Genomic DNA, 14,000 nt, shown 5'->3' on the forward strand with positions numbered 1-14,000 from the left:
CACGGTCACTGTCTTCTAGGTAATAGTTCTGGGAGGGAGCACCATCACCTCCTCCAGGCTGGTTTCCAGGTCCAGATTTACTTAGTGAATTGCTACATGTGTGGGTCCACTGACTGCACTTGTCCTTATATACCCTTGTTCTTGACCTGGCCTCAACCCTTTCTCGGGTTTTAGTAACCACAACAGGGTGCTCTGCTTTGTTTTGGTTGTGTTAACTATAGAGACCCAACTCTGCCTTCCACTGCTGCGTGAGTCCTGTGATGCGCCAGACTTTTTAGGTCAGTGGTGTTGCCAGTTAGAATGTTTTCACCTTTGAGAAACAGAGAAGCCAATCAGTGGCTTAAACACACACAGTATTTCCAGTAACGAGAAGTCTGGAGATAGGGTGAATCCAATGTTGGTTAATTCAGCGACTTAAGTTCATTTTCTCTCCCCGCCCTTCCATCTTCAGCACACTGGCTTGTCCTGGCTGGCTCCCCGGGGTCTCAGGTCGTCTGCTGTAACTCCAGGTGTCACAGATGGACACCAGAATGCACAGCTGAAAAAGAGGAGCTGTTTTTCCCCATGTCTCTCTCTTTACCATGGACATTTGGGTTGTTTCCAGCTTTTGGCTATTGTGAGTAAGTCAGCTAGAGAAAAGGAAATCAAAACCTAGGTAGCTTCGTTTGCAACTTGACACAGCTGGTGCAGACTGCGGCGGGCCTGCTGGGAAAGCACCCGGCCGGCAGTGAGAGTTGCTTGTTTGGGCCTTACTTCCCCTTCGACGCCGAGTCACTGGGGTGTTTCCTCGCGCTGAGACACATCTGTTAGTCATGACAGGGTTCCAGCAGAGCAGTGACGGGAAGCAGGCTCGCAATGGGCAGGCCAGGTAGTCCCTGGACAGGGAAGTCCCAGCGGAGCCAGGAAACTGGGTCTTGCCTTCCTTAATTGGAGCCTGACTTAGAATCAGATATTGAACTGAGAAAATAGTATTAGCCATTAGAAAAAGAATTTAAATTACTGTCTGTCCATATTTAGAATTTCTTGCAGTCATTTCCACTGTATGTAACACTGAAATCCTTTGTGGTTGTCTGCTGCAAAAATGAATCTTTGACCTGGCAACTTTAAGTGCTTTTGACACCACTGGGAATTTTGAGAATTCTTAATTTAATCTGTGCTTGTCCAGGGGTGGAGGCAGGGATGAGGGCGAGCTCTCTCCTTTTAGAGTGAAGGTTATGCTGTTAACCAGGGGCCTTTGCTTCTGGAACGCATGTTACCAGGTAGCGATTATTGGCGTAACAGGTCTACCTTTTATTTCTGAAGGCGGTGAAGAACCAGCCAAGCACAGAGGTGAGTGGGAGGTGGCTGGCGCTGGAGGGCCCCGCAGCTGTCTGAGCAGCACTGTGTGGCAGGTGACAGGGGTTTTAGCAAAGTGGGAAGAGAGAGGCCCTGGTGTTCTGCTGCTGACTCGAACTTCCTCTGCACGGTGCGGCGATGACGTGCCTCTCCCTGGGCTTTCGTGAGGTTAGAACATCAACTGCTTTTCTCTCCTTCCCCATCCCGAACTGCACGGGTTATCCCTTTAATTTAGCTGATTCTTATTCTCTTTTGTGATAACTAGCCCTTGTCAAGCAGGGACTTGTGCTGACAAGGGAAGCAGGAAGGCCCTCTGGTTCCTTGCCTAGGCAGTGTCTGCAGCCCTTTCCCCCGTGCACTCCTGTTGGTGAGGCTTACGGTCTCCCTGAAGGGAAGGAGGAGCCTTAAAGGAGAACCACGCTGAACTCAGCGGGTTTTTCTGAACTGAGTTTTGAGTTCTCATTGTAATCTTCCACTGAGTCACTGTTCGTGCTTCTCCTGTGCACCTCCGTTTCCTGATGGGTAAAATGCGGATGGCCCTGACTGTGGAGGAAGGCTGAGAAGAGCTGCTGATAAGAGAGGCTGGACTGCACCCAGGCTAGAGGAGGGCCCTCCCCAGCAGAGAGAGGCCTGGGCACTGCCGCTCTCGGTGCCGCCTGGGCAGAGCTGGCTGTGGGCGGGGGTGGGGGTGAGGGGGGCGTGAGGCGGCATTTCTCCCCTCACGAACTGAAAATGTGACTGGGGAGACGTGACCCCCACAGAACGATGGCCATGGCTGGGGAGGTGCACTGTATAGCTTCAGGTACACGGTGCGCAGGTGTGATGGATGGAACCTTCTAAGTGTTTCAGGCCGTAACTTAAGAAGTACTTTTTTCTCTGTAGGGGCACCGTGATCCAGACTCGGTCTGGTAAGTGAGAACTGATGTCCTGTACTTTTATACTTTTCTAGATTAAATGAGTCTGACAAACGATAATAAACATTTTTGTTTTCAATTAGTTGAGGAAAAGACTTTATCTCAAAAAGTGAGACAAGAATGGAATGTGCGATGTTATGTATGTGTATCTCCTGGATAGAGGTGCACAATGCCACCCGTTGGGGAGCCTCGCCAGCTCAAATAAAACCTGAACTTGTTAAAACCTACAAGTTTATGGGGAATACAAGGGACAGTGAAACTGTTTATGTTTGGGGGGTGCATTAGCAAATTTCAAATTGCAGGAGCTTTACAGGAAAACAAACCAGTTTGTCAACTGATAAATGATAAGGGGAAAAGGATAGAGGGGCAACCTATAGATAGACCTACCAGATGAATGAACCCATATATATAGATCTGATCAGAGAAACAAAATGAAGAAAAAACGTGAGTCAATCTGAGAAACGTGGCTACCGTGTATTTGATGTATCGAGAACCTCACTGTTAATTATGTTAAGTGTGAAAATGGTATGGTGGGTGTGTTTTAAAACCGTGCTCTTCGGAGATACATACTGAAGTGTGTGCACGTGAAGAGGAATGGTGTGGGGGGTTTGTTTGGGAGCCACCCCGGCAGGGGGTGGGCAGGAGAGGGGGTGACAGGGTCAGCCGTGCAGTGGGCTGAGTGTGGGTGGAGCGGGTCCGTCCTAGTGTTCCTCTGTGTGTATGTTTGATGCTCCAAATACAAAGTTCAACCCTTTCATATTAAAAAATATATAAAGAGCGATGTTTTAACAGATGCAAATCACGCGGTCGCTGGGGACCTGGGGTAAGAGCTGGACGACTGTACGGGGCCCGCGGGGCCTTTTGGGTGTTGGGAGTGTTCCGGATCTTGATAGTGGTGATGGTTACTTGGATGCATACTTTGAAACTCATCAAACTGTTCATTTTGAGTGGGTGCATTTTATTGTATGTAAATTACACTGAACTCAAATTGATTTAAAAATTGATTTAAAAATGTTAAGGGTTTTCAAGCCCTGGCTGGGTGGGTCACTTGGTTAGAACATCACCTTGATATGCTAGGGTTGCCAGTTCGATCCCCTGTCAGGGCACATACGAGAAACAACCAGTGAATGCATAGCTAAGTGGAGCAACAAATCGATGTTTCTCACTTGCTGTCTCTCTCTCCCCCTTCCCCTCTAATCAATATAAAAAGTTAAAAACTACTAAGGGTTTTCACGTGCCGCACACACAGTGTTAAATGGCGACTCCAGCGGTTTGATGCCGCCTCATGCTGCCAGGTGGTGGGGCTCTCGGACTCGTGTTGCCTCGCAGCTTTGCCCCCACTCAAAACACACTCCTCTCATTTGCACTTCTGATTTTGCTGTAGCATCATCATTTCTTGCAGTCACAGAGTCAACTTGAATTTTGTCATAAGTTTGTTCATGTGTCTGTCATCCAAATGGACACACGCATTTGATGCTGGGACGGACACTTAGCCATGTCCGATGGTAAGTCAGAGCGTTCACTGCATTCTGATAGTCATTGAACACTCACCGCATCACAATAAGCAAGAACTGAGTGTAAACCTGAACTGAAAACTGTCAGTGAGGTTCTAATTTTGACTTATTTTTCACCCAGCGTACCAGCCAACAAACCAGTCAGGCGGTCAGCATTTATTAAATACAGTCTTTGCACCGGCCACGGAGCTGAGTTCTGGGTTTGTGAGAATGAATGTGATACGGTCCTACCCTGAAGGATACAACTTTCGGGGTGGGAAGACAGTCGGGTTTACATATAACTTCAGCAGCATGACCGATGCCCTGGCGAAGGTGGGTGCGCGGTACAGTGGCGGCTGCCTCCCCCCGCCCCGCCTGTTACGGTCGGATGAGTCAGCGGAGAAAATGTCAGGCAGTTTGAACAGAAGGAACATTCCTTTTACCCCATGCATTTGGTTTTGGCTTTGTTTTTTTCTTTAGATCTTAAGTGCAGAGTTGACTTTGTCATACTATTTAGTTTATTGAACATTATATTGACATTGTGAGACCCCTTTTTATTATTTCCCATTGTTGTCATTTTCCATCTCTTCTGCCATTCCCACTCCCAGTTCCCATTACCATCTTCTCTAGTGTGTCTAATATTTATCCCTGGATGTGTTTGTATCCTTCACAGTGGTTTTTGTAAGTTTATATAAATAATGTCCTTTACAGTGTTTTTAGAATGTATATAAATAATATAGCTGTTTTAGTAGAGCTATATTTTTAGTTATATCCATGTTAGCTACTTTATGGATTTTACCACCTGTGTCCACCACATTTTACGTATCCGCTCCCCTAGGGAGGGGCCCCTGGACTGTTCTCCATCTGCCTGCACCGCGAGCAGTGCTCTGATAAAGGGCCTCGTGTGTATCCTCTTAGGGGACGTGGCCCAGAGTTCCTTTAGCCGAATGCCAACGAGCGTGTGTTAGGTCGCAGAGCGCGCTCCTAACTCGTTTCACTAAGTGTTGCACGGTTGCCACCCTCACGTGCCCGCCATGAAGTGCAGCACTGCCGTCTGACTTTCAGACGTCCGTCAGTTTGGCAGATGAGGTGTGTTGCCTTGCTTTTTGTTTGTTTGTTTGCTTTAAAAATTTCTCTTGCTGCAGAAAGCTTTAATGTTTCCATCTGGTCCAGTGCATGGGAGAGGGCTCCAGGATAGTTAAAAGGATGCTTAGTGGTTTCAGGGACTGGCTCAAGCAAAAGCCAGACACCCCAGGAATGCAGAGGAGTCCCTCAAAGGCCTCTAGTTCCGAAGCCTCCTAGTCCTGCTTGAGGATGAGCCTTTCAAAGAGACACTCGCCCAGCCCAGCCTGCGGAGGTGAGTCAGGTGTTGCCCATCTTGATGAGTGGCACCTGCTCATCCAGGACGTGGGTCTCCAGGAGGCCACAGAGACAAGGGTCTGTGTGGTGAGAACCCAGGGCCTGCAGGTCCAAAAGGGCCCGCCTGGTTCAGGCTCTTCTCCTGACAGTGGCAGCTTCCTTGGCACCCTGAGTTTTACCCCGCTCATCCTGGCAAGGCTTCAGCACGCCCTGGAAGGGAACGCAGCCACTATGCTGGGTTTGCATCTTTAGGAGATGCCGGGCTCCCTCACACTTCTCGGCCAGCTCCCTGAAGTGGCCCCCCGCCTCCAGAGCCACACCGTGGAGGTGGGAATAGCAGCCCAGAGAGAGGTGGGGGTGGGTATAGGAGACCCGCAGAGGCAGGTTGGCCAGGCAGTCGATGGCAGCCTCCGCCTCGTAGAATAGTTCTGACAAATCTGGCAATTCATGGTTGCTCAGCAGTAAGGAATGAAGGTAAAACAAGACAAAACGGTGTTGGCTGGTCTAAGAGGCCAAGGATGGCAGAGATGGCTCCAAAGGTGGTGACCAGAAAAGAGGTTGGGGGTGGCTGGAAGAAGGGGTGTCCCTGGGTCTGTTCCGTCTAAACGCTGTAGACGCAAGAGCCAGATCCAGGGGACCACCGAGGGCACTGCCTGTTTTGCTTTAATTCACATTTCCCTGATTACTAGTGAGGAAGCGGGTCTCTGTATAACCTGGTTAGTCTTTGGATTTTCCTTTTATGAATGACCTGGTCACATCCTTTTCTTATTTTTTCCCAGTGAAGTTCTTTATATGTTCTAGACATTAATCCTAAATCGGTTATAAATGTTGCACATGCCGTCTTCCGGTGTTCACCCCTCTGTTAACTTCGTTCCTAGTGTCCTTTACCCAGCAGAAACCCTGTTTGATGGTCATCGCTGTCACTTTTTTCAAGTAAAGAAATTGTGCTTTTGTCTCATTTTGTTTTTTTAAGTATATTTTATTGATTATGCTATTACAGTTCCATTTTTTTCTCCCCTTTATTCCCCTCTACCCTGCATCCCCCCTCCCACCACCATTCTCCCACCCCTTAGTTCATGTTTTTGGGTCATACATGTAAGTTCTTTGGCTTTTCTATTTCCTATTCTATTCTTAATCTCCCTTTGTCTATTTTATACTTACCTACTATGCTTCCTATTCCATGTACCTTTCAAAAATTGTGCTTTTTGATGTCTTATTTCAGAAATCATTTCCCATCCTTAGATCACTAAGAAATCCTGTATTTTCTTCTAGTTAAGAGAAGCATTCGTTTTATAGGTGTCTCTTAAATTTACAGTCTCCAAGCTTGATTCTTCCATTGATCTCTAAAGGTGTCCGTCTACTGCGTACCTGATAGCCCCATCTGAATATCTGACAGATACCTCACGTTCAGCCTTGCTAACGCAGACCTCTGTATTTTATCCCTTATTCATCTAAGTAAATGGGTACCACCATCCACCCTGCTGCTTCAGCCAGCAATCTAAGGGTCATCTTTGATTTTTTCCTTTTTCCTGGTCTCTTCACATTCAATCTGTCAGCAAGTGCATTCTGTACGTTCGAACTCCAGAATCCGTCTCAAACCTGTGCCTGTTTTTTCAGCTTCCCCTGCCACCGTCCTAAACCAAGTCCCCACCGTCTGTCTTCTGGGCTCTGGCAGCGCCCTTCCAGAGCCCCCCCTCCCCCGCTTTCCCTCTAGCCTCTCCAGATTGTTAGGAGCCAGAGCCCCCCTTCCCAAACACTAGTCAGAGCGTATCATGTTCCTGCTTAACGACAACCTCTGACCCGCCTCTAGTCACCTGTCTCAGTGCCAGCGGGACCTGCCCTTGTGCGCAGTTGGGCCTCTGTCATCCCTCCTTGTCCTGCTTCAGCCAGCAGGCCTGTTCCTTTGTTTCACAGCAAGTGTGTTTCCGCCTCAGGGCATTTGCTCCCTTACCTAGAATGTTCTGCCCCGGGCTGTCTGCATGGCTGGTTCTTATCTTTCAGTCTTAGCATTTCCTTGCCACCTCAGTGTAGCCTTCCCCAACCACTCAGAATTGGGGCCCTTGCCCCACTGTCCTGTCTGTGTCTTGTTTTTCAGTAGTTGTCATCACTCTCCGGTTCTGTTGTCTGTCTGTCGTATTTATTCCTTGTGTCACACGGCCTCGCTCCAGCTCTGCAGCTGGCTTTATGGAGTCGGGCACTGGGGCTGCTTCATTCACGGCTGCTTCGGGTCTGCGTCTGTGCTCTGGGACACGGCGGCAGTTAGGAACCATTCTGAGTGAAGGAATGGGCTTCAGAGTCATTGTCCCCTGCGGCCGGGAGAGTCGAGCTGCCAACTGGGGGGGGAGGCAGGCAGCTGTCCTTTGGGGACCTGGGATTTGCGTCTGGTTCTGCCGCTCTACGGGTTTTGAGACCCTGAGCGAGTCACACACCTCCCCTAGGTGTGTCTGGCATTTACAGAGTGGAGATAACAACACAACCAGTAATGGGTGTAAGGAGTAAATGAGATCACTCACGGAAACACCTAGCAGCCGCCCCAGCAGTGTGTGCCCCGCCCCCTCTCAGACCCTCCCTGGAAAAGCTGCCTCCCTGATTCTGAAAGGTCTTGACCTCCTCTGGGCCAACTCCTAACCCCCGAGCGTCAGGTGTAAAAAAAAAAAAACGGTATTTGTAACAGGTTAGTTGTGTTAAGGAAATTTTAAGGTAATATTACTAAATTGCACAGGTCAATAACCATTCTTGTCCACCTTGGGAACAGGTGAAAACAACTAGCAGCCAGGGACATCGCTAATGACAGTGCGAGTGGCATTCCGTGTTGTCTAAACCACTAAACCTGTTTTTCATCCTCTTTCTCTTCTCTCCTCCTGCACCTCCTCCAGCCTTCCTTCCTTCCTTCCTTCCTTCCTTCCTTCCTTCCTTCCTTCCTTCCTGTCTGTCCTCACGCGCAGCCGCTGGAGGCCTCCTTGTTGATGGGCACTTAGGGCCGAGGATGCTGCGAGCCGCGGGACAGGTCATCACAACAGCTAGTGATGCTCATGGTTTTTAGCGCCGGTCGAGAGATGTCTTGGGTTTGCTTGCCAGCCGGTTGGAGGTCTGAGAGCCACACAGAGGCGCTCAGGCAGAGTTGCTTGCACGTATTGTCCAGGCTCAGATATTTGCCAGACTTTTTTGTTAAATGCACCTTAAGGCAGTTCTTTCTTCCTTTTTCTTCCCCAGCATGAATTTATTTACAAAAGTGTCTAATGGGACCAGTAAGAGTCATACCAGTATACTCGCCCTGGTTAAGTGTGATACTAAGCAAGACATTTAACTTCCTTCTTTTTCAAATGCCTATGCTGTATACGTCATGTTCTAATTTCTCAGTGATAGGAAAAGCTAGTTCAATATATCCATAAAACACACTTATTCCCGAAGTGTATGTAAATTGTTCTAGGTCTGTTACCTCTGCCCGGGCCTGAAAACCCCTGTTCATTTAGTTCCTTCACCCCACAGCCTGGGCCAAGGGGCCTCCGGCCCACCACAGGCTGGCCGTCCTTCCTGCAGGGGTCAGAGCGGCTAGGGCTGCATGAAGAGGTTTCTTCAGCTTTCTCTGGCCTCCCTTACTTTTGGGTACCAAGCGACGCTATCTGTCACTACCCTTGCTGATTTGGAAAAGCATATATAGAAGCAGATGGCAGATAACGGATTTCGTTTGTTTTTAATGATCTTTTTTCTCTGTGAATCTGGCTGTGAAGACATTTCTAGTGGTTTATAGGTTAGTATAGTAGTTCCCAACGTGGGACTACCCAGTTCGACACCTCTCCCTGCGCCCTGGCTACAGCCACGTTGTCCTGGGCTGATGGCGCCCCCTGATGGCCTGCAGAGAAACTCCGTTGCGTGGCTGCCTCTCCCCCTACTTTTGTGGGGGAGTCTCTTTCTGCGCATAATTTACACATTTTTACTCTATTTTGCACTTTAGGTATTGATGCTTGAAATAATCTGTTATCTCCTCTTTGAGCTTATTTCTTATTTATTGCTACCTCCTAAGTATCTTATTTCTTCTCCTTATTCATTCTTTTCGTTATATATTTTTGAACTGAAAACTTTCCCCAGTCATGGCTAAAAGTATGTGGCACATCCTTACTAGGGTGAAAGGAAGCACTAGACTTGGAAGTGAAAATAGAAGCCAAAATAGACACACTCTTGCCGACTTCTAAAGTTTCAGAGACACCTAAGGAGTTCCCTTCAGAGTCCGCACAGATTCGTTAGCCTCGCCGGCCTTCCCCAATTACATTCGTTTGCCTTAAGGGTTAGACTTCAAGACAGATGAAACAGTTGTTCTGAATTTTATTTTACTTCATGAATTACTAGTGTCCAGTATCTCTGAGCCACTGTGGGCTCTCCATGCACTGGTAAGCTGGCTTTCCTTCCCTCCTGCTCCGTATTTTCAGTGCCGCTTCAGGTTCTCCCCAACCTACTTGCAAACGAGCTTCCGGAATACAGCTCATCTGTAAGTTGTACCTGGCAATGTTTGTGCCTTTTAGCTCATACTCAGACTGCAGTGAAAGTGACGTTGATACCCAGGTGTCTCCCATGGGTTGTGGCTTACGGGTTTTACATAACAAAGATGCGCACTACTAAGACCTCATACTTCACCTTCCAGCCCTAATTCATTCTCAGAAGTCTGCCTTTGCTTTCAGGAATGGAGAAGCCTGGGGCGGCTGGGGGCTGAGCGAAGAAGCAAGATCACCCCGCCCTACCGCCACACAAGCTCAACATCTCCTGAGCACAGGAGTCATGATTCAACAAATCGTTCAGACCAGCCCCCGTGCCGCCCCCAGAGCACGCTATGTACTTAAAATAAAACCTTAAGCCCCCCACATCCAGATGAGCATCACAGAGCAGCCCTGGGGCCGTGGGGGACAGCTAGACAGGGGTGGGATGACTGCGCCTCTGGCCTGATTGGGTGAGTTGGGAGCAGGAAGGTTTGCTGAAGGGGTGGCTGATTGCTTCCCCCAGTAGGGGGGACCTGCACCCTGCTTCCTCCTTGTCCCCTGGCCCCTTCCATGACTGCCTTGACCCACACCTCTCCAGCCTCCCAGGGGCGCAGACTGGGAGGCTGGAGACTCAGGGTACAGCCCTTGCTTGACTTAGTCTAAGCTTGGGGGACAGTCCAAGGGCTGGAGGGCAGGTACAGGCTGCTTGGTGGTTATCTGGTGCCTTTGGGAGCTTTGTGGCTGGGGTGTTGACCCCTAAAGCCCCAGAGCCCCCCACCTCTACTCCAGAAAAGCCAGTGGGCTGAAGAATCACCCTATTCTCTGCTCCGCGCCCTGACTTGGCCTGGAGGAACAGTGCTGGGAGGGAGAGCGTCATTAGGCTGGTGGCCCACACAGCCCTTCTGTGGAGGGTAGGGGTAGAGGGCGCTGCGGTGGCAGCAGCCAGGTCCGGGGTTTGGCCAAATGCTCCTTTCCCTGGGAGAGGCCCAGAAAGTGGGCTGGGGCTTGTTAAAAATACAGCCCCTGAGCGCGGACTGGGAACCAAAGTGTCCCCAGCCAGGGTACATTCCTGGGTTGCAGGCCATAACCCCCAGCAACCGCACATTGATATCTCTCTCTCTTTCTTTCTCTCTCTGTCTCCCTCCCTTCCCTCTCTAAAAATAAATAAATAAAATCTTAAAAAAAAAATACAGCCCCTTTTCCCTGCACACACGGGGCAGGTGCAGTAGTGTCGAAATTGGTAACGAGGTGCGCGGCAGCTGGGGCAGTGGCCTCGAGGGCTGTCCTGGAGCAGTGAAACAGAGGAGGGCAGAGGTGACAGCACCGGAGACCACTCCTGTGGGTGCTACATCTGTGAAGCCCTTTCCCAAGGCCTTGTGTTGCATATGGTTTTACATGCTAATGGGCGACGGTTGGCCAGAGGAGACCTCCTCAAACCCAGGCTGGCCCGGCCCGTGTTTTCCGGGAGGGGACCTAGTCGGTTCCCGCCCTCCTACTTCAGAGCATGCCTCTTGGTAGGGAGAGGGTGTGTGTGGGGGGGATATTTCAGGTCTCCGGAGCATCTGTCACCTGTGGGGGCTCCTTGGGAGTGTCTGGGGGACCATGTATTCCCACTGGGGTCCATGGGATTATGTCTCCCCCTACCCAGGCTCCCTGGGAAGCCTGTTTTCCTCCCAGGGTTCCGGGAGGACTTACGGCAAGTCAGGCTTAGGCCATCTCTCTTCCCCGGGAAGGGGTGGCCGCTGAAGCATGCCCAGGAAGGGATGTTCCTGGCCCTCCCTGCGTCTCTGCACTGGAGGGTCTCTGGCCTGCAGCACTTTGGGGACAGACTGGACAGCTTTGAGTTGTTTCTTTCTTCCAGGGGCTCTGGGACGCCTCTGTCTCCTGGTGGCAGGAGGGCTTATGGTAGCCAGGAGAAAGTCTCTTTGGGGGCTTCTCCGCTCAGTGCTTCTCTGGCAGGTGGGGCTGCATCTCTCTCTCTCTCTCATCGAGGAGTGGGGTCAGGGAGCTGGGATTTGGGCGTGTCAGGCGCATGGTTTGTACCACTTTCCACGGCTTCACCCCTCCCAGGAAGGGCCCCTGCCTGCCTGGCCCCCACTTCACCCCCGTGTCTGGCACTGCCAGCGCGATCCCATTGGTTGGTAATGATTTCTGTCTTTCTCTTTCCCTGACTTCCCCTCCACCCCATGTGGTTCGGTTTGTTTGCTGGGCTGTCAGTGGAAAACCCATGTCAACTTATTCCAAGCTTTACAATGAAAATGTAAAAACTGGAAAAAGTATAAACAGTTAAGACTAATGAGCATCATGGTTCTTACTCTTTTTGGAGCTCTGAAGAACCTGTCATTATTTGATTTCATGCTTTAACTTTTCAGAGCTGACACACTCTTTGGGATAGAGTTGTATAATTTCAGAGTCTGACAGAACCTCGGTGATGATGGAGCTTATTTTTCCCATCGAATGTGATTTTCTCTTCCGAAACCATCTTTAGAGGTTGGCTGTTTGGCCTTGGCCTGCATCCATTTGTGGACTCTCCTAGTAGTCAGGAGGTTCTTCTGTATATGCAGCTGACATTCAGCTCCAGGGGATTGCTACCACCAATCCCGATTCAACTGTTTATAGCAACGAACGGCTCCGTTTTTCCCTCTCACGCACAGGAGCGCCCTTCTGCCGTCGACAGCACGCAGCCTCCTGGGCCTCTGCAGGCGGGCTTTCTCCCAGCTCGCCGTTCTGTTCTCTTTCTTATGATTCGGGAGCCTTTGTACAATAAAGAAGACAGCCCCTCTGTCTTTGACATAAGTTGTAAAATCTCTCCCCGTTTTGTCCGTTGTCTTCAGGCTTCGTTTACAGTGAGTGGTATTTTTCTGCGCAGGTTTTTTCCTTAATGTAGTGAGATTTATCAATTTTCAAAACTGACCTCTGCGTTTTGTTTCCTTAGATATAATAATCATCAAGATTACTTCTTACCCTTAGGAAGCCCTCCTCCACTTAGAGGTTATTTAAAGAAATATTTTTCTCATACTTAAGTACTTCAGTGGATTTGTTCTTGTGTGTAAATCTTGGTCTTTCTGGAATTTATTTTGGTATAAGAGGTAAGGTTTTGGATTTATCTTTTCTTCCAGGTAGCATCCAGTTATTCCAACACCATTTATTAAATTATTCATTCTGTCCTGTCGATTTGAAATGCCACTATGTTAAGTTCATGACATAGCTTTGGATCTGCTCCCAGGATTTTTTCATGTTTTGCTGCCAAGCAAGCCCTTACAACGTCTTATGCCTCTGTTACTGAGTTTTTTGGCCTAAATATAAAACTTCTTACATACTTAAACGCTCGGCCTGTCATCCAGCCTGTCAGGATGGTGTGGCTCTGACACGCCTGCATCCGCAGCCTCTTGCTCTGTGCCACCTGCAGGGCAGTAAGCATCTCTTTTATGTCGTTGTCCAGGCCACTGATTTAAGATGCTGGCCAGGTAGGGCTGTCCTTGGGTCGTCAGTGGAGAGGTAGCCAGGAGACTGGCAGGCGGGACTGCATCTCTTTCCTGGGTCAGAGGTGCAGCGTGGGAGAAAGAGCTGAGACTGTTAGGATCGGTTGACAGACTCCGTTGGGCACCCCTTCTGCTCATTCTGTCTCATACTTGAGTGTGCATGGGCACGGCCTGGGAATCTTGTTAAAATGCAGGCTCTGGTTCAGTGGGTCAGGGGTTGGGCTGCAAGTTTCGGTTTTTGTTTTTGTTTTTAAGATTTTATTTATTTTTTGAGGGGAAGGGAAGGAGAAAGAGAGGGAGAGAAACATCAGTGTGTGGTTGCCTCTCGTGCCCCCCTCACCTGGGACCTGGCCCGCCACCCAGGCCTGTGCCCTGACTGGGAGTCCAACCAGTGACCCTTTGCTTCACAGGCCGGCACTCAGTCCACTGAGCCACGCCAGCCGGGGCTGAGCGTCTGTCTTTCTAGTAAGGCCCTAGCCAGGCGTGTCCAACCTGTGTGGCCCAATACAAAATTGTAAATTTACTTAAAACATTATGAGATTTTTTTTGTTTTTGTTTTTGTTGGTGTTTATGTGTTTAATCTGTAGCCCAAGACACTCCTCTTCTTCCAGCGTCGCCCAGAGGTGCCAAAGGTTGGGCGCTCCTGCGTGAACGTGTTAGCCACCTTCCCTGGAAAAACCCCAGACCCACGAGTGCTGTTTGGATCTGGGGCGCCGTCACTGAGAAAACAAAACGAGTCACAGGTGGAAGTTCCTCCTGCCTTGACTCCAGCTGTACGGCTGGACTAGCAGTTCTACTGTTTACAGGTGGGCCAGGTCCACCTGTCTGGTAAAGGGGCTATTTTTTCTAATGCAACTTTTTAAACTGAAGTCAGGTGATTCTGTTAATAAAAATGTCAAATAATAAGAGTGATTTCCCTCCCCAGCAGTATTAGATTATGGTGTT

General features: G+C 49.5%; 1 protein-coding gene across 2 annotated transcripts in view; it reads left to right on the plus strand.

The window, feature by feature from the left end:
• The window catches only part of PACS1 (phosphofurin acidic cluster sorting protein 1), a 105,806-nt gene that overhangs the window by 38,636 nt on the left and 53,170 nt on the right, over positions 1-14,000 (plus strand). Inside the window, exon 1 of one of the 2 annotated variants that reach the window (XM_036029721.1) lies at positions 798-868. The exons of the other annotated variant lie outside the window; for it this stretch is intronic. Coding sequence (XP_035885614.1) covers positions 813-868 — 56 coding nt within the window. The 5' untranslated portion in view covers positions 798-812. Of the gene's footprint in view, positions 1-797; positions 869-14,000 lie in introns of those variants that run through there. 2 annotated transcript variants of the gene reach the window in all.

The sequence above is a fragment of the Phyllostomus discolor genome, chromosome 6, assembly GCF_004126475.2.
Source record: "Phyllostomus discolor isolate MPI-MPIP mPhyDis1 chromosome 6, mPhyDis1.pri.v3, whole genome shotgun sequence".
In the NCBI taxonomy this organism is placed as follows: domain Eukaryota; kingdom Metazoa; phylum Chordata; class Mammalia; order Chiroptera; family Phyllostomidae; genus Phyllostomus; species Phyllostomus discolor.